A 20,644-nucleotide genomic window follows, 5' to 3' on the forward strand; every position below is an offset into this window, starting at 1 on the left:
CGACATCAGTACCTACGCACTATTATAACAATTAACAATGTGAGTACACGAATAACAATTTATAGAGTAGGTACGTGATAATATTGAACCGTGATTCACTGGCGTCGATTATCGAAGCGAGTTAGAAAACAAGTTGAGCAATAAGCCGTTAAGGTTTAACTTTAACAACAAAATGTTTTATGACGACATGACACCCATGACAGAAACGAGCCGAGTAGCCGACCTCGCGTCCCGTACCCCGCCAACATGGCAGTACCGTTTTCGATTACGGGTAAACAAGGTTATAACATCAAGTTGGTTACTAGCTTGTTTCCTAGGTTTAGACTTCAGATCATAGGTAAACGTTAACACAATTAGCTGATCAGTGTCTTTGTTGTTGTTTAACGTTCCGTTTCCCGGGTTCGGGTTTTCGTGATTAGATACTGTGACTTATTGAAGGGCAACCTAACCTGGTAATCTGCCTTCGTCCACGTTCGACGTGCATCAACCGTGTCTTGAGTCCATTATACCTACGCGTGTGCCGTGAACAGTTACATACGGCCTATCGCCGATTTTAAGATTTATCGTCGTATGTACCGTCGCCGTTCAGCCATTGGCGTTTGCTTTAGGTGCGTGACTTTGGGGACTGGTAATCTGCCATCGTGCATAACACCCGTGTGAGAGTCCCCGGTCGCCACCATCCGTGTCTTTGTGATCCATTGTACCTACGCGTGTGCCGTGAACAGACCTTTTTAACCTAACCTAACCATCGTCCGATATTGTGCTGTTTTCTGGCTGTGATTGCCAATATTGAAGATTCAACTACCTACTACAGGTAATATAATAACAATTTATTTTGTTACAGGTAATATATTACTACTATACGGAACTACCTATAGGTATTATTTTTTATATAAGTAGGTAGTTGATATAGGTAGGTACATATTATATATTACATAGGTATTAGATAAGTAGGCAGTAGACACCAAACCTACCAGTTTATATAATATATTTAATTAATTTGACATACTTTGCTTTTTATTTTATGATCATTTGCATGTATTAATTATATTGTTGAATTTTGCTATAACTTCTCATATCTACAACTTAGTACATACCTTCTTAGTATTGGTAGGTAGTATATATAATAATAATTGTAGGTACCAAACCAAATATAATTTCTCATAATTTTTAATTTCTATTCATCCTTTGTACATATTGGTACCTATCATTAGAATCTTAATAACCATACTTTTATCTAGAACTTACTACAAAATTGAGTGTTAAATGAGAGAACAAAAAGGAGGAAAATTAGGAAATAAATAAATTTACTTCACAATGTGTATTCTCATTCAGCTTCCAGCTCATCTTCCAAGCATGATATAGGTATAAATAATAGTTAGTACTATGGATCAAATTGAATAGCGGTTAGAGACAAATTGTACACCTTGCAGCAGTGCAGTTGAAATTGGTAAGCCTAGTGTTTTATTTTCATTGTCATCATATTATGATCATTCAAATGTGGTGAGTCACCCAAATCAATCAACTTCTTTAATTTCTTCTATAATTTCCAGACCAGTTATTTCATCTCATTCTTCTGATAATACTTCAGATAATTCTATTCAAAATTTTTTAGCAACATGGGCAGTTCAGTTTTCAGTATAATATACCTCACAATGCTGTTAATGGTTTACTAAAAGGACAAACATGATGGTTTCAACAATCTACCTTCTGACTGTCGGACTATATTACAAACACCTTCTAGTGCTTCAAAACATATTCGTAAAGTTGAACCTGGTCTCTACCATCATTTTGGATTAGCTAATGGTATTAAATTGAATTTACCCGCAAACATTGATGAAGTAAAAATTGCAATAGGTATAGATGGATTACCAATTTCTAAAAGTAGTAGTAATCAGTTTTGGCCAATTTTAGCCTACATTGAAGTTGAGTCTCCATTACCAAAACACGTATTTTTAGTAGGACTTTATTATGGTACAGAAAAACCACATTGTAGCAATGATTTTCTGTTAGATTTTACAGTAGAAGCTAATGAACTTACAGCCAATGGCATTATGATAAATTCTGTTCAAATTAATGTCATAATTGATGTTTTTTGTTGTGATTCCCCTGCTAAAAGCTTTATCTTGAAAGTCAAAGGTCATAGTGGATTTTCTTCTTGTACTCGATGCAACATTGAAGGTGAATACATAGATCGTAGAGTATGTTTCCTGTATACACGAGTGAAGTCTACTAGTAAAGATCATATTTCCTATATTAATACTCTGGATGAAGATTTTCATGTGTATAATACGATTTCAAATTTAGCAGAGTTGCCCAATTTTGATACTGTTTATTCATTTAGCCTAGATTATTTACACCTTGTAAATATTGGTGTAATGAAGAAATTGTTAATGCTTTGGGTAAATAAGGGTCCATTAAATATACATATTAGGGCAAGAAAAATCAATGAATTATCAGAATTAATTTTGAAACATAATTCTTACATAACTTCTGATTTTGTTAGAAAGGGTAGAAGTATACAAGAACTTTCTAGGTGGGAAGCCAAAGAGCATCGGTTTTTTTTGTTATATACCGGACCAATTGTTTTAAAAAATATCATAACTGAAGCATGTTATACAAACTTTATGACATTTAATATTTCCATGCTTATTCTTCTGAGCCCAAATTATAGTTTTCTTGTAAATTTTGCAAAGGAGTTACTAGATTTCTTTGTTATGAGTTTTCAAAACATTTATGGCTAACAATTTGTTTCACATAACGTTTACGGACTACTCCATATCTGTGATGATTATTTGAGGTATGGTCCCTTGGATAACTGTTCCACTTTTGTTTTTGAAAACTTCATGAAAGAGCTAAAGTCGTTTTTGAGAAAGCATGACAAACCTTTACAGCAGGTTATTAATAGGTATAATGAAAAGTATTTTATTAATTTAAACAATTGTTAGAAGGAAAACCTGTACTAAAAATTCAACATACTAATGGCCCATTACCAGAAAATTTAAATGGTCTTGAATATTATACTCTTTTATACAAAACTATTAAAATTAAAATCCAAGAAGAAAAAAATAGTTATATCTTAACCAAAAACAAAGATATTGTAAGATGCTTAAATTTTTGTTTAAGAGATGATGATAATATAATAATAGTTGGTCAACAATTTAAAATAAAATCAGCCTTATATGAAAGCCCTATTAACTCAACAATATTAGATATATTTGTTGTACAAAAACTATCTAAAAAAATTAAATGCTGAACTGAACATGACATAAAAAAAATTATTTGTTCATGATAGCAAGTACATAGCCATGCTAGTAATACATACTGACGTCATGTAATTTAAAACTAATTTTTTCATTTTTGTATTTATCATTTAAATATAAGGGACTGCAACATCAACATTTGTTTTCTATATCTATCTTGCTCATAATAAAAGATTAAGACTGGTTTAGTTTAGGTCAAAGGTATATTTCATAAACAATGTGTTCTTTGCATTTACATGACATGATTAATGTATTAATAATAATATGATGTATTAATTGACAGGATAGTTTTTTAATATTTTAATCTTTTATTAATATAATCTCGTTTTAATTTAACTTAATTTCTATTGTTTTTAACCATTAATAGCTTCTTAAAAAAATTAAAATATTGAATACCTAACTATTTAGTCAATGCACAGAAAATATCCTTCCATAAAAAATGTATAATCAGTAAATCAGTAAATTTTCCTTAAACTAAATCAGATACTCACATTCATGGAAGTAGGTATGTAATACATTTGTTGCTTTATTATGCACGAGACAGACCGAAAACAAATGTTTTGAGTCCTTTAAATCGGCTAGTATTATACATTTAAAATAGTATAATATAAAATACCTATAATTAAATTGTAAAAATTAGTTAATAAATACCAGTAAATAATTTAATTCTTGATTATTTAGATAATGTCTTGGTGGAATATTGTTAACTTCACCGATGATAATACAATCTCAGTTGTACCTGATACTTGGCTAAAAAAAAATAATTGTGCCTGGCCAAAAGATCAGAAAAATAGCCAAAAAATCATTGAAAGTCGAGTAAAGCCAAACAAAAATGATTTTTATTTTTACAAGATACGGAAAATGTCTGAGAAAACATATAGTTAGTGATAGTACCTTGCTTATTTCATATTTGAAAAAATCTATTTGTGTAATTATTTAAAATATTTACTTTATTATAGCCTCTTTAGATAAAGCTAAATCAAAATTACCCAACGCAATGATAAAATCAGATATATCATGTACCGAAGATGAACATTTTAATGGTATACCAAAACATGTCTTAAAACACGGTCTATCTCCTAAAAACAAACCGTCCAAAAGAGTGAAAATTAATTAAGAAAATCAGCGTGCAAGTTCTTCAAGTTGCCCACCTCAGTATAACCCTATGAAAGGTACATAATTTATATACTATAATTTGTAATATTATTTTTATTTTTCAAGTAAAAATTGTTTTTGTTTCAGATACTATTGGTCCAAATATAACTGATCCGCAATATAATATTAATCAAATTTCCAATGATCCTGATAGTGAAAGTTCTAACATTAGCGATTTTGATGATTCTGATGAAGATCGAACATGGACTGTTCAAAAAAAAAAAAAACATTCGGAACAGGAATTAGGTAATACCAGTTATTATGGATGTCATATCAATTAATACATTCAATACATTGTAATGGATCAAATATTTTTTATCTTGAATATTATTATATTATAAAAATATTAAATGGTTTATATTATGTGTGTCTGTGTACCTATAATAAAGTGATAATTAATTTTAGATGAAACATCTCCATTGAAAATAACGCCAAAAAAATCTATTCCAAGTCCTGATTTTGTTATGACATCGCCTAGTGGACCATGGCGAGTAAGCACACAAATTGATATCAGCAAAAGTCACACAAATAATTCTAAAACTACTAACAAGTTTTTTAACAGAGGATTCAACAGTTAATAACAATTCTGTTAAGCGCCAACTACAATATTCCGTTGAAAACCAAAACATGATATCAGGTAGTTTTAGTTAACGTTTTAGTTGTTAACAATAATGTGGACATGTTTATTATAAAAAATGATTGATATATATAACTGGAGAAGTAGCTCTGCTGTAGGTGTAGAATGTAGAGATTTCATTGAGAAGGTTACTATAATGGGCATGCTAAATTTGAATTTTATGATACGACCTATAGGCACAATAAAAAACGATTTTGAGTGATGATAGTATTCCAGTCTAAATAATTTCTATTAATAGTTTTATCATTTCATTATTATTATATTTAGGTCCTTATCTTCGTCTTTTGTCCGGTTAAGTATATAGGTACATTAATATAAGAATTCAAAGTTGAATATTGAATCAATATAGTTTATTATCCAAATTATAACTACAAATTTTAAAGAGAGGAATACTGGGCATTGTGTAAAATAAAATATTTAGTTAACATTTTTTAAATTTTGAACTATATTATTGTTAATAAAATGTTTGTTTCAGATGCATTACGACTACACATGAAATACAAAACACATACTGACAAAGAAATAGATGAACCGTTGAGAATTTGGCTCTCACGTGCTCCTTACCGACTTCAAGCAACTACTAAAAATAATTCAAAGGAAAAATTAATGTGATTCATTCATTCATAAATATTATTATATTCATTTATTTTTTTTTTTTCATATGGCATTAATTTGTGTATTAACATACATAATATGGAATTATTATTATTACAAATTGTAATAGTAGACGGTCATGGTTTTCTTTCAAATAAATACTATACAATCTACAGTTATCAGTTTTTAACCAGGGAATTTTTATTCTAGTTGCACAGTACTGTGCTAACTTCTACTTACTGTATACATTTTTAAACTATGCTGAGATGTTGTGTACATATAAACATAATAAATAATGTTTTATTTGTACAAACCCTGTATTATTTTATAAAAACGTTTATAACCAAGGAAAATATTAAATATATAGTTAACAGCTAATAACAGGGTTACAAATTCATTTAGTAGTTTTACATTAGTATATTGTTCACTTAAGTATCAATTGTAATAAGTAACTAATATACAAAACAGTTTTATCAAATAATTTAAAAAAAAAAAAAAAAACAGTTATATTGTTTAAATAATAAGAGACCAAGAGAGTATAAAATAAATAGTCAGGTTGGTTGGTGAGAAAATTGGGCAAGGAGAAGAGCCACTAGTATATCTAAATATAATATAATATACATGGTTATAAAATCAAGATTGTAATCTTAATATAACATATTTTGATACTAATGTGTAACATTTTAATAATGTTTCAATAAGTTATACTTAACAATATAATAATAGTTACGTTAAAATGTTAATAGAACAAAATTTCCGCGGCCAAAAAACTCTAAGAGAATGTTATAAAAACATTAAAAAAGATACTTAGAACCATCTGGAAATGTTATAAAAACAACAAAGTTATTTTTTTAACATAACTGCAGTATTTTAAGAACGTAAATTTGCTATCTGGGTTCCTTGTATGTGATACATTAAATATTTCAGTTTTGAAAACAAGAATAAGTATAAACCACTGTATGAACTAAAAACGATAAACCACTAAGTAACTTTTGGTTTTGACAAACGTTTAAAATCGGAGACTTGAGTAATATACAAACATAAGTGTGTATGAAGTAGACATTGTTAAGTTTATCAGGCTTTCTGGGTGAATTAAAATCATCAACTGTAACTGCAACCAACAAACTGTATAGCACCAGGTTATCAATGTTTAAAAAATTCGGTTAGGGTTAAAATCATAAAAAAATTTGAAGGGAGGTGTTGTCGCTCGCAAGCAAATATTTTTTAGAAAACCAAAAAAAAATTTGGAAAAAATTTTACTCTAAGAATACAAATTACAAAGTTCAAACTAAAATGTCCAGAATCTTAAACAGAAAAAACTATTCAAAATGTTTACTTCATTTTATCTACATTTTTTTTTGGTTTTCTAAAATGCATTTGCCTGCGGGCGCCAACACCCTCTTTCAATTTTTTTTTTTAGTCATGCTACTCAAGTTTAATCTTTTGTTCATACTTTTTGAACATTGATAACCTGGTGCTCTCTGAATAATCCATCATTAATAAACTAAATATTTTGAATAGTTTTTCGTATATAAGTATGTGGACATATTAGTTTTAACTCTTTAATGTCTGTTCCTACTATTGTATCTTTTATACATGTTTTTGAACATTGATAACCTAGTGCTTCCTGAATAATCCATCATTAATGAACTAAATATTTTTAATAGTTTTTTGTGTTTAAGATTCTGGGTATTTAAGTTGGAACTCTTTAATTTGTAGAGACTTTTTAAATAATGATAACCAGATACCCTCTGTTTTATCATTCTGTAGTGATCCCTCACTGCTCGCTTATATTTTTGAGTTCGTCGACGTTGATGTTTAATGTAGGAGAGAAGGTTGTAGAGAGACAAGTTGCACAAGTTAGTTATAAGTAATTTATTTAAAAAGTAATTAATTTCATATATAAATTTGAGGACAGAGCGAAAAGCATCTGCCCGAGACTCAGCGTGTGCGTAGTGCAGACTCTGTACTAAATCTAATCTTACTATAGATTCTATCTTATATTTATATAAAATCTATACGGATACAAATGTACACGGTAGAGTCCAGGAGGTGGATATTTGAAAGGAACCGGGCTGGACGTTGTTATTGCAAAAACAACCCGAGCGAATGATTGGCACTTATTGGTACAAAGTTAATTAAGTTTTTGCAGATATTTATAATCCGTTTACTTAATCCTCAAATTGCGCTGTCACTCACGGATTATTTTCATAGGTTGTTTTCGTATTATCGTGGAAATGCAAAATGTTTTTTAATCGCGCTGTCAAACTCTAAGTACGTACATTGTACGTGGTTCCTGGAATCGTTGATGTAGTTAACCTTCTTGTTGTTGTTGTCCTATCGTTGATGTAGTTAACCTTCTTGTTGTTGTTGTCCTATCGTGGGAATGTACTTAGAATATTAGTAATACCGTCGGTTTACTACAATTCTTTAGTGAGCTTATCATTTAAAATAGAAATACTGTTTAAGATTCTGGACATTTTAGTTTGAACTTTGTTATGTGTGTTCCTACTATTTAGTTTTTTCTAAATTTGTTTTGGTTTTCTAAAATTAATTTGCCTGTGGGCGCAACACCTCCCTTCAATTTTTTTTTTATGATTTTAATAATAACCGGATTTTTTAAACATTGATAACCTGGTGCCCTCTGAATAATCCATCATTAATGAACTAAATATTTTGAATAGTTTTTCGTGTATAAGTTTGTGGACATATTAGTTTTAACTCTTTAATGTGTGAGCCTACTATTGAATTTTTTATACATGCTTTTTGAACATTGATAACCTAGTGCTTCCTGAATAATCCATCATTAATGAACTAAATATTTTGAATAGTTTTTTGTGTTTAATATTCTGGGTATTAAAGTTTCTGGACATATTAGTTTGAACTCTTTAATGTGTGTTCCTACAATTTAACTTTTTCAAAATTTTTTTATTTGTTGTTGAATTTTTTGTAGAGACTTTTTAAACAATGATAACCAGATACCCTCTGTTGTATCATTCTTTAGTGAGCTTATCATTTAAAATAGAAATATTGTTTAAGATTCTAGACATTTTAGTTTGAACTTTGTTATGTGTGTTCCTACTATTTAATTTTTTCTAAATATTTTTTTGATGTTCAAAAATGGATTTGCTTGCGTGCGCCAACACCCTCTTTCAATTTTTTTTTTTTTTTAGTAATGCTACTTAAGTTGAATCTTTTGTTCATACTTTTTGAAACATTGATAACCTGGGGCTCTCTGAATAATCCATCATTAATGAACTAAATAGTTTGAGTAGTTTTTTGTGTTTAAGTTGCTGGACATTTTAGTTTTAACTATTTAATGTGTGTTCCTACTATTTAATTTTTTCTAAATTTCAAATTTTCTTATGATTTTAACCCTAACTGAATTTTTTAAACAAGTTGAATTTTTCGTTTATACTTTTTGAACATTGATGACCTGGTTCCACACGAATAATCCTCTTTAATGAACTAAAAATTTGAATAGTTTTATCATTCTTTTGTGATCTTATCATTTTGAATAGTTTTTCTGTTTAAGATTCTTGGGTTTCTTGGTTTGTATTTTATAATTTGTATTCCCACTATATAATTTATTTAAATTTTTTTATGTTTTCTAAAATGCATTTGCCTGTGGGCGCCAACACCTCCATTCAATTTTTTTTTTATGATTTTAACACTAACTGAATTTTTTAAATATTGATAACCTGGTTCCACACGAATAATCCTCTTTAATAAACTAAAAATGTTGAATAGTTTTTTCTGTTTAAGATTCTGGACATTTTAGTTTGAACTTTGTAATGTGTATTCTTAGAGTAAAATTTTTTCCAGATTTTTTTTTTGGTTTCCTAAAATGCATTTGCCTGCGGGCGCCAACACCCTCTTTGAATGTATTGATTTTACAATTATGTGTGTTTTTTTAATTTTTGTGTCTGTCGTCACTAAAGACCGGATTTATATTCTCTTAAAATACCTGAAATATGATGCTAATATTCTCGAAAAAACCGTAAAATATTCTCATTATATTCTCTTAAAAATTTAAAAAATATGCAAAAATAATCAATAAACATCATTCATTATATTTACTTTAATATGCATTTAAAAATTATTTTTTTTTCAATTTTATATTAATAGTGAGTTAATTAATAGGTATTTAAAGTTGCGTATTCTAATGCACTTTAGTAAGAGTTGGAAATGATAAAATAAAAAATTGTAAATGTTCAAAAATTTTTCTGGGTACCGTAATATTAAAATTAAAAATAAATACAAATTTTTTCTCACAATTTACGAACTATTCCAAAATATGCTAAATGAGTTAAATATTCTCTAACCCATAAAATATTCTCAAATATGCAAAAAAAACTTTTTTCTACGCATTCAGAATTGAACAAATTATCCACATTTTTTACTCTCATAAGACTGCATAGATCCAGTAACGATATGTAAAAACATATAAATCCGGTCTTTAGTCATCACCTTTTAGGACAGTAAAAGAGCTTGGATTTTCTTCAACAGTAATTTTTCTGATCGGAAAGTGAATCTAGTTGGTACTTTGGGGGGGGGGGGGGGGGGGGCAAAAATATACAATGAAAGAAAATATTTAAATATTATTAATTTGGTTATGTTAGGTTAGGTTATGATAGGACAGGAAGTTAGACGTTTATTAATTATCATAGTTTTTAACGCGGTCCGAAAATTAATACATTATTTAGTAAGGAAGTAATTACGTCAGTAAGTGTAAGTTCAAAAATATCTTCTAGTGTCATAGATTCCGGGGATATTAAAACAGTACAGAATGTAAATGAAAAAAATAATACTGATTTTAACGACAGTACAGATATAGAGTTACAAAATAAAACTAAAACAAGTATTTTTAGTAAAGATCCTTCTCAATGGATACGAACAGCCGACTTTATTCACTTTGTGGCATCACACGGCCCTAACAACACATAGACCTACCCAGGAAGGTCTTGGGACTGATTTTTGAGACTCTGAGACTCTTAATAGGAAATACCTGTTTAAATCCCAGACCGGTCTGGGTAGGTCTTAGGCGGTCTGTAGGATTCCTAATGTCCGGGTTCAGACTTTCCACAAGACTGCCCGTCAGGAACCAACTGGCCAGTGATACAACATGGTCCATTATGGTCTGTATATTTCCCATAATATTCCTGTTTGCAGTCTATTAAGGTCCTGGAAACTTCTTGAAAAAGTTATGAATATATCCCAATAAGGTCTCAATGGTTCCTGTACGAGTCTTGTAAGGAATTCATTTTAGATCCAAAAAATCTACTGGAATAATATCCCTTATTTATGTCCGATTGAGGAGTCAACCTTACTTAAGTGTAATTTGTAAAAAAAACATTTACATTTTTAATTATTTATAATTAGATGAGTAAAGCTTATTGTCAATAGGGATTTTAACATGACCCCATTCAATTATTTTAAGCCTTCATAAATTTTAAAAATTAACAACTATTTTTCTTTCCAAAGATTTTTAAACAAAATATAAAGGTACTTAATTTGTAGGAAAATCAATTAATTTTTTATATACAGATTTAAATTGTAGTAAATTGTAAATAATTTATTTTATTTTATTGTAATAACAACATATCAGCTAAAAAAACAGTATCATAATAATAAAATATTGTTATAATATATATTTTATTTTATAATTGTAAAATTATATTTTTAATCAAGTAAGCAAATAAAATATGAATGAAATTAAAAAAAAAACTTGTTTGAAGAATTACTTATTCTTTATTACAAAAAAAAAAAAACTAACTTTAAATAATGTTTGATCACTATAATGACCATTAAATAATTATTTCAATGACTAATTGCACTACAATGATTCTCTTCGTCCATTTCTTTCCTTGGCATGTTTTAACCACCCAGTAACCGCTTTATTAATACTAGTAATTGTTGAACCGGATACATTTTTCAATATTACTCCTGCATTTAAAATACAAATTTACATAAGAAAATGTAATTAGTTAAATCATAATTATTATCAAAATATTAGCATACTGTTAATTCAATACTTTCTCTCAAAAATATACACTTATCCAATTGGTTTTGATTAAATTAAAATATAAATAATAAAGTGTTAATATAAAAAGTAAGTAGAAATTATAAAAAAAAAAAATGAGATGAAAATGAAGTATCTGTGTTATTATAAATTATAATATACACTTCAAATGGAATTCCATCATATTATATTTTCATACAATTTTCAATTAATAACACTCATAAACATCAGATTCATTACTAACAAGTTAAATAATATGACAAGAATTAAAAACCATTATTAATCATCTAATTAAAAATGGGTGGGTAATCAATTACCCATATAAAGTATTAACAGTAATAATAATGTGTTCTTAACAATATAAGTTAATAATATTATAATATAAATTCAACTTACGTGTTATCAATTTAAACATTGTTAATGAAATGAGTGACATTTTTTCATTTTTCTTATTATTTGTTCCACGTCCTGTCAGAGATATTTGCATCCCTAAATTATCAGTCATCAAGAAGTCCATAATGCATTTGGTCACCATATACACATTATTACCACCAAATTCTTTCAATCGTTTTACCTAGGGAAAAAAATATATGCTTTGTTTGTAAAATATAAATAAATAGTAATTTAACATTTTATAAGCCTTACCAAACATTTGTAAAATAATGTATCTGACTTTAGTTTTCCATCTATTTCTTTTAAGGAATCTAAATTATGTAATGGGAATTCTTCTAAATCCGTGTTGTCATAAAAGCTCTCATCGTGCACTGTTTTATTTTGTAAAATTTTTTTTAGCAATTCTTCATGTTTGGACTGATTTAAAATAATTTTATTTAATTTTGTATTAAGCTGTGGTAATGTTGAGGTAATAAATTTTAAAATACAACCATGGTTAACTGAAAACATAAAACTAGTATAATGCAATTGAAATTGATAAAATATACCAATTATATACCAAAACATATTTTATTTTTAAAATAGGTCAGGTGTATAATAATATTTATGATATTATTCTTTACCATTAGCTTCACTGTCTTTTGAGAATGTCTCAGACTGTGTTGTCGAAGATATTAGTTGACTGTCTGCTACAGGTGTTACATTTTTATGAGCAGATTCTGGTGTGCTTTGAAAAAGGCCTGTTAAACTTATAATTGGGCTATCATTCAATTTTGAAGGAGTTGCCATCAGATAATTTGCTATAAAGTTTATTAATATAAGATTAAATAAATATGTAAGGGATAATTTAAAAATACAATTCTTTACCAATAGCTTCACTGCCTATTTTTGATGTATTGGAATTGTACTGTGTTGAAGGAAACAGTTTTCTCACAGCAACATTTTTTACCGGTTTTTGCGGTGTCATATCAAAAATACTTCTTTTTAGACCACTTTTAATTGGACTAAACATTGGAGGAGATGCCATCAGATCATTTTCTATAAATATTTAATAAATATCAAGTTAAATAAATAGCAGAGTTTAGGTATAGCTATGGATTCTTCTACTACTACTCTTAATATTTAGGTTTTTTGTTACCACTTGACAAAGTAGGCATACCAGCATTTTTGGTTTTAGGCGAGTATAATTTTAAATGATTTGTGTACAAATTGTTTTTGTTATTTGGAAATGAATTTTGGGTACTTGAAGAAGGAGAATTACCAATATTTTTATTCAGATTGTGCAATTAATTAAAAGCAGAAACTATGCATATTAACAGTTGTTTAGATTTTTAACTCTGTCTTTTATTAATTATTTTAATGCTTGTATCACCTTCAGTATTTTCTTCAATAAATGTCCTATCAACCGACCAATTTTGTTGACTTGTAGAAGGGGAGTATAAATGTCCAATATTTTTTCTGCAAGATTCGTTATCTAGAAAAATTTATAAGAACTAAATTATAGTAAAAATATAATTTTTTATGATATTTACTAAGACTATATTACTATATATTTTACCTCTAGTATTCTTTCCAACATTTTTATGACTAGCCATTGACACTTCATCTAATTTTTTACAATTTTTTTCTTTAGGTGAATGTTTAAACTTGTTGGACTGCAAATTACAGATTTTTCTTTTTTGTGTTATGACAACTAAAAAAATATGATAATTATATAAAAAACATAATTAAATTAAACAGAATAATGTAATTGTTCATAATACTTACGAGGTAATGACTTAAATGGATCTATTGGAAGTGGTGGAATAGAAAAATTAGATAATTTTGAAGTTTGACTTTTTATCATTTTGGGCGATAATATACTCTGTCTATTCACCCTTTTATTAGCAAGCTCTCTCCGTTTTTTTTTTTGCAAGCACTTCATCGATCTCAGAATTTAAGTCTTCAGCTTCAGATAATTGCAAAGCAATTTTTAACTTTTGTTTTGCCCTAATAAAGTTATCTAAATAATAATAAAAACAACAATTCATTATTTGTATAATGGACAATAATATAATTTTTAATACCAGAGGAACCCCAAATTTTTTTTATAGAAAATGTTTTCCATGAAGACTCATATGGAACGGTATTAAGGACCAGTTTGTCATATTTCCTGGAGTTTATATTTTCTGGGTAAAATGTTTCTGTCTGGTTAGATGATATCCAATTGTGTGGAACTACTTGAACACCATCAACAAATTCAACAATTACGTAATTCCTAGAAATATTACTCTTAATTAATTTAATGTCTTTTATAAAAACATTTTTCTAAAGATCATAAGTTGTATAATAGTAAATAAATAAATAATGTTAAATAGGTAGTGTTAAAACATTCTAACCTCATGAATTAAGCTTTTGTTAGTAATTTAAATTTCATAAGCTTGGTCTTTCATTATTGTCAATATGTAAAAGTGGAAAGGCAGCAAAACATTCCAAATTAATTTCACACAAAAAGTATTTTGTGTTAACATTATTTAAGGGCCATATTTTTCTCATAGAAAGATTTGAAACCCTAAAAATACCCAAATGAGAAGATACACAAGGTTCAGTATACAATGGTTTCATTTCCAAAAATTCTTTACCGATTATGTAACTTTCGTTATTTACTTTGAAGCATATTATATTCTCAATGATAACTATTTTTCCTGAAGTAAGACCACAAATATTATTTGCTTTTGATTGAATTTTAAATGTCATATTTTTAAATAATAAAGTTGAAAATTGAAAATAATTTTAGTTTTCATATATCTGCACATACCTAATACAGTAGGCAGTTCAATCGTTTTCACTATATAGTTTTTTCAGTTACCTAACACATGTGCAGACATAGACGTGCGCACGGGGCAACCCAGGCTCGACCGGAGATATAGAGGCAGAGTAAATTGTAGATACCTAATATATATCCGTATTTTATAAAAGTATGTTTGTGAAGATCATGGACATTCTATTTGTCCTGATAGCTAATAAAATGAAACCAACTCAACTAACAAAAGCATTGTGAACAATAACCATAGTTATTGTGTAACAATGTTTATAAGGTATAGATTGTTCTGACCTATACATTTATAATAAATATTATTGAAATAAATACCTTAATTCCATGATTCCAACATCTTCTTCACAAATACTTAAATCTGACATGGTTTTTATCTTAACTATATACCTAAATGTAAAATAAATAAAATAGGTATAAGTACTTAAGTTTGTAAATAATAAAAATGTGTCTAAACTCTAGTCAACTTTACCATAAATATTTAATAATATTATGTATTCTTCAGTATTTTATTTTAAACAATAATAGTTATTACTTTAATGCATTTAATATACTTAGGTAATATAAAATGTAATTCTCAATCGATATTGTTATTTAGTTGACATTGTGAGAGCTAATATTTATTATTTATAAAGAAATAAATTAGGTAATTGATAACTCAAATACAATCATTATTCAAATTTTCAAAACCACTATGCATCTATGCCCTTTTAATAGTTTTACCAAACTAGGAAAAGTTTTGGATGTAATTGAGCATATTATTAATTTCATGCCTAATTCAAGTTAGTTATCAATTAAAAAGTCGAATGTTTCAACATCTTCAAAAAATCTTCTACGCTTAGTAGATTGACTAATATTATGGTTATACTTACAAACTGAATGTTCTAAATAATTATAAATATAGATATAATTAACTTTGTACTTACTTATATCACGCAAGACGCAATGGCGGAACGTGGAAACCTCAACGGAAAGTACAATCAACGAAAATTGACACACGTTCAGTAGCTTAGCGAAGTACAATAAATCCACAAACTAAACGAAAAACGTTATACGTAGATACAAAAAACAACACTAGGTATATACGCAAATGCAAGATACAATGGCGGAACGCTGAAACAGTGAAACATTCAAACCAAACATCAACGACAACAATCAACAACAACAAATCCAGAACGCACGAAACGAACCACGAGGCAAAAAAAAATGATTTTTCGTAACCGTGGAATATGGATACCTAGTGGAGCGTGGAGCGTCGCAGTGAAGCACTAAAATATAATATTAATAATTTTACAATGCGCTGCCGCCGCGCCGTTATACTCGTTAACTATAAACAATAAATTAATATTATATTAGATAGTACAATAGTAAATACTAAATACGCATTGGTCAGTGGTCACTCGTCGGTCATATCGTACCGCGCGGTATCGACGTCGTTCATTATGTGGGTAGGGTGAGGTATGCTTAGATCTAGAATATTCACGAAAATATAAAAATAGCTGATATTTCCTAACAAAAACAAAAACCTCAACCGGTCTGTAGGTACTCCGCGATAGCAACACATATTGTTTAATGAATAATGCGCCATAATATATTCTATAGATTTTAGTATTGTTTACTTGTTAGTTCTTAGAACCATAATAGTTAATAATATAATATATTATAAATTATAATTATTTTAATATAGGAAGTTGATTGCAATAAAATGATTGCTACTTAAGATGTATAGAAATCGCAAAAAGTGCTAAGCACCTCATACACTACACAAACATTGATAATCAACATAATATTTATTGTTTATAATAAAATAACAAATTAAGAAGTACGAGTACCTATATAATATCTTATACAAGGTTTATACAATACGTCAATATGTATAATAATAGTATTGATATATAGTATATTCAATATTGATGTATTGATATATTAAAAATATAAATATAATTATATATATATTTACAATTTAACTCAAATTACTAGGTAGGTCTTGGGACGATTAAAATACATCCCATCGGAAAGTTCCAAATAGGTATCAATTGAGTACTACACGGGTGGTACCAGGGAGGTCGAAATGCAGCCCATCAGGAAGTTCCAGTTAAGCATCAATTGGGCGCTTTATAGACGGTACCCGGGAAGGTCTGTGCTGTTAGGGGGTGTTGATCAAAATATGAACTCAGACTTTTCAAACTCCAAACGGATATTCTCTGACCAAAGTAGATATTTAACTAAATCTATGTTCTATAGGATATTATCAAACAATGAAAAAATTCTTAAAACGTGGGTTTTTTTTTCCATTTGCTTTTATTGTCATGCTCGAACGTCTATCACATGATGATATTGTTAAAGGAGCTACACAACTTAATGAAATATACTATGATGATATGGATTTAAATTAATTAATCAATGAATGTTTACATATTTTAAAAGCACACATAATACAACTGGCTGACGATAAGCAAAACAATGTTCCCAAACTTCTTCAAATTTTACATGAAAAAAACTTAATTTCAATATATCCCAACATCGAAAAAGCACTCAGAATATATACATCTACTGCGGTGACTAACTGTTCAGCTGAACGTTCTTTTTCTTGCTTGAAAAGAATAAAAAATTATCTCCGATCAACGATGTCACAGGATCGATTAAATGCACTTGCTATACTAAGTATTGAACATGAATTAACTAATCAGTTATCATATGACGACATCATAGAAGACTTTGCGAAAAAAAAATCAAGACGTAAGACTATAATCTGAAGAATATGAAAAATAATTATTTGTTCGTATTTTTTTTTTTGTAATATGCTTAAAGAGTTTTCATTCATTAATAAATAGTAATAGTATTAATTTTATGTTTTTATTTTATTAATGATCATTTTTTATATGGGGTGTGGAGAGTTTTTACGTATCACTTACAGAAGTAAAATATCAATACCTATGAAAATTAGGCGGTAAATTTATTTCAGCCTATAGGCGGCAAAACCCTTAATCCGGCCCTGCTGTAGACCCAACAAACTCAATATTATTTTAAATTAAACATTATTTTATGTCCTTCATAAATTACAATCACATAGTAGAATCCGTGCAGGACCTTTTTCTCATTTAATTTTTTTGCATCCTTTATAAATTACATTCATTTTTATACATTTTCTAATATATATATTGCGGTGATACACCTGTGAACATAATAACTGTTCGTATTACTATAATGTAAGCAATACCTAGTTTTTGGATTGTAGTTAATATGTATTGCAGTATTCAGCTTCCAGCGTCTTCTTTTGTTTAGTGTTACTTCACCTAGGTTTCTAAAACAATTTTTTTTTAGTTATGTAGCTCTAGTTCAATATATTGTTTTTGTATAGACTTGAACATTGATAACCTTGTGCCCTATGAATAATCCTTCTTTAATGAACTACCTATACTTTTGGTTATACTTTAGGTTTCTAAAACATTTTTTTTAACTCTTGTAGATTTTTTTGTATAAATATTTTTCAACATTAACCGGCTATACCTGGGAGTACACTGAGTACATACTATATAATTTGAAAAGAGGTTGGCTAGGTTCTCTTAAGTTCCCCATTCAATTTATTTTTTTTATAATTAACTTTTTTTGATTTTTTTATACATATCTTTTTTTAAAACTTTTTCAACCTGGTGCTATATGATTTTAGCTAGTTGAATTTTTTGTACATACTTTTTGAACATTGATAACCATGTGCTCTCTGAATAATCCATCATTAATGAACTAAATATTTTGAATAGTTGTTTCTGTTTAAGATTCTGGAAATTTTAATCTGAACTTTGTAAGGTGTATTCCCATAGTATAATTTATTTAAATTTTTTTATGTTTTCTAAAATGTATTTGCCCACGGGCGCCAACACCCTCCTTCAATTTTTTTTTTTAGTAATGTAACTTTACTTGAATTTTGTGTATAGGCTTGAACATTGATAACTTGGTGCCCTATAAATAATCTTTCTTTAACGAACTAAAAATTTTGAATAGTTTTTTCTGTTAAAGATTCTGGACATTTTAGTTTGAACTTTGTAATTTGTAATCTTAGAGTAAAATTTTTTCCACATATTTTTTTGGTTTCCTAAAATGCATTTGCCTGCGGGCGCTAACACCCTTCTTCAATTTTTTATTTTTAGGAATGGAACTAGTTGAACTTTTTGTATATACCTTAACATTGATAACTTGGCGCCCTATGAATAATCATTCTTTAATGAACTAATTATTTCTATTAATTAAATTTACATTCGTTTTATTTATTTTCTAATACGTTTATTACGGTGATGCACCTCCGATCATATTAACTATTCGTTTATGTAAATAATACACACACATTTTTTGTTTGAACACGCTCCTTCAATATATTTTTTCGTAATGTAACACTAGTTGAATTTTTTGTAAACACTTTTTGAACATTGATAACCAGCTGGTGCCCTCTTAATAATCCATCATTAATGAAGTAAACATTTTGAATAGTTTTTTCAGTTTAAGATTCTGGACATTTTAGTTTGAACTTTGTAATTTGTATTCTTAGAATAAAATTTTTTCCAAATTTTTTCCAAATTTTTTTTTGGTTTTCTAAAAAATATTTGCTTGCGAGCGACAACACCTCCCTTCAAATTTTTTTATGATTTTAACCCTAACCGAATTTTTTAAACATTGATAACCTGGTGCTATACGGTTTGTTGGTTGCAGTTACAGTTGATGATTTTAATTCACCCAGAAAGCCTGATAAACTTTTATCACAGATAAAAAAAGAGTTATTTTTTGCTAGATTTTCATTTAGCAAGGTAGTTTTCCGAAACTGGAGAACGGATTTTGTTGTTTTGGGTCTTGTTAGATTTACATTGGCTAGAAGTGCAGTGAATATTTTCAGAACTTTATGTATTAATTATTTTATGAAGGAGGGTGTTGGCGCCCACAGGCAAATGCATTTAGGAAACCAAAAAAAAATATTGAATAAATTTAACTGTAGGAATACACATTACAAAGTACAAACTAAAATGCCCAGATTCATAAACAAAAAAAACTATTTACAATATTTAGTTCATTAAAGATAAGGACTATTCAAGGGTACCCGATAGTCAATGTTTAAAATATTTGGCTAGAGGTTATATCCTAAAAAAAATTGAAGGAGGGTGTTGGCGCCCGCAGGCAAATGCATTTTAGGAAACCAAAAAAAAATATTAAATACATTTAACTGTAGGAATACACATTACAAAGTACAAACTAAAATACCCAGATTCATAAACAAAAAAAAACTATTTAAAATATTTAGTTCATTAAAGATAAGGACTATTCAAGGGTACCCGATAGTCAATGTTTAAAATATTTGGCTAGAGGTTATATCCTAAAAAAAAAATTGAAGGAGGGTGTTGGCGCCCGCAGGCAAATGCATTTTAGGAAACCAAAAAAAAATATTGAATAAATTTAACTGTAGGAATACACATTACAAAGTACAAACTAAAATGCCCTGATTCATAAACAAAAAAAAACTATTTAAAATATTTAGTTCATTAAAGATAAGGACTATTCAAGGGTACCCGATAGTCAATGTTTAAAATATTTGGCTAGAGGTTATATCCTAAAAAAAAAATTGAAGGAGGGTGTTTGCACCCGCAGGCAAATGCATTTTAGGAAACCAAAAAAAAAATTTTGAAAAAATTTAACTGTAGGAATACACATAACAACTTACAAACTAAAATGCCCAGATTCATAAACAAAAAAAACTATTTAAAATATTTAGTTCATTAAAGATA

The 20,644-nt window shown here is 28.3% G+C and overlaps 2 protein-coding genes and 1 pseudogene across 2 annotated transcripts; 2 read left to right on the forward strand and 1 right to left on the reverse strand.

Moving 5' to 3' along the window:
• The first annotated feature begins 187 nt into the window (after positions 1-187).
• LOC132953033 (uncharacterized) lies at positions 188-2,410 on the forward strand. The gene is made up of 3 exons (XM_061025582.1): positions 188-271; positions 1,680-2,201; positions 2,345-2,410. The coding sequence occupies exons 1-3, from the start codon at positions 188-190 to the stop codon at positions 2,408-2,410; spliced, it is 672 nt and encodes a 223-aa protein (XP_060881565.1).
• On the forward strand, positions 327-4,664 carry LOC132952820 (uncharacterized; annotated as a pseudogene).
• Positions 4,665-11,404: 6,740 nt separating this feature from the next.
• Positions 11,405-16,261, reverse strand: LOC132952866 (uncharacterized). Its single transcript, XM_061025341.1, has 11 exons — positions 15,803-16,261; positions 15,195-15,266; positions 14,131-14,321; positions 13,832-14,066; positions 13,623-13,757; positions 13,437-13,538; positions 12,932-13,102; positions 12,688-12,864; positions 12,317-12,564; positions 12,068-12,245; positions 11,405-11,595 (listed from the first exon to the last, which is right to left on the reverse strand). Exons 4-11 carry the CDS (start codon positions 13,986-13,988, stop codon positions 11,486-11,488), a joined length of 1,278 nt encoding a protein of 425 aa, XP_060881324.1. The 5' UTR covers positions 13,989-14,066; positions 14,131-14,321; positions 15,195-15,266; positions 15,803-16,261; the 3' UTR covers positions 11,405-11,485.
• Between the last annotated feature and the right edge of the window lie 4,383 nt (positions 16,262-20,644).

Source organism: Metopolophium dirhodum, chromosome 9 (assembly GCF_019925205.1).
Source record: "Metopolophium dirhodum isolate CAU chromosome 9, ASM1992520v1, whole genome shotgun sequence".
Classification (NCBI taxonomy): Eukaryota; Metazoa; Arthropoda; class Insecta; order Hemiptera; family Aphididae; genus Metopolophium; species Metopolophium dirhodum.

Bases quoted from the DNA above. Each gene is read 5' to 3' on its own strand.
- LOC132953033 (XM_061025582.1), top strand. From the start codon at position 188: ATGACACCCATGACAGAAACGAGCCGAGTAGCCGACCTCGCGTCCCGT. The intron at 272-1,679 runs GTAAACAAGGTT...GTTTACTAAAAG, and splicing joins AGTACCGTTTTCGATTACGG to GACAAACATGATGGTTTCAA. The intron at 2,202-2,344 runs GTATGTTTCCTG...TTATTCATTTAG, and splicing joins GTGAATACATAGATCGTAGA to CCTAGATTATTTACACCTTG.
- LOC132952866 (XM_061025341.1), bottom strand. From the start codon at position 13,988: ATGAAGTGCTTGCAAAAAAAAAAACGGAGAGAGCTTGCTAATAAAAGG. The intron at 13,103-13,436 runs GTGATACAAGCA...AAATATTTATAG, and splicing joins TATTGAAGAAAATACTGAAG to AAAATGATCTGATGGCATCT. The intron at 12,565-12,687 runs GTAAAGAATAAT...TTATGTTTTCAG, and splicing joins AAAAGACAGTGAAGCTAATG to TTAACCATGGTTGTATTTTA.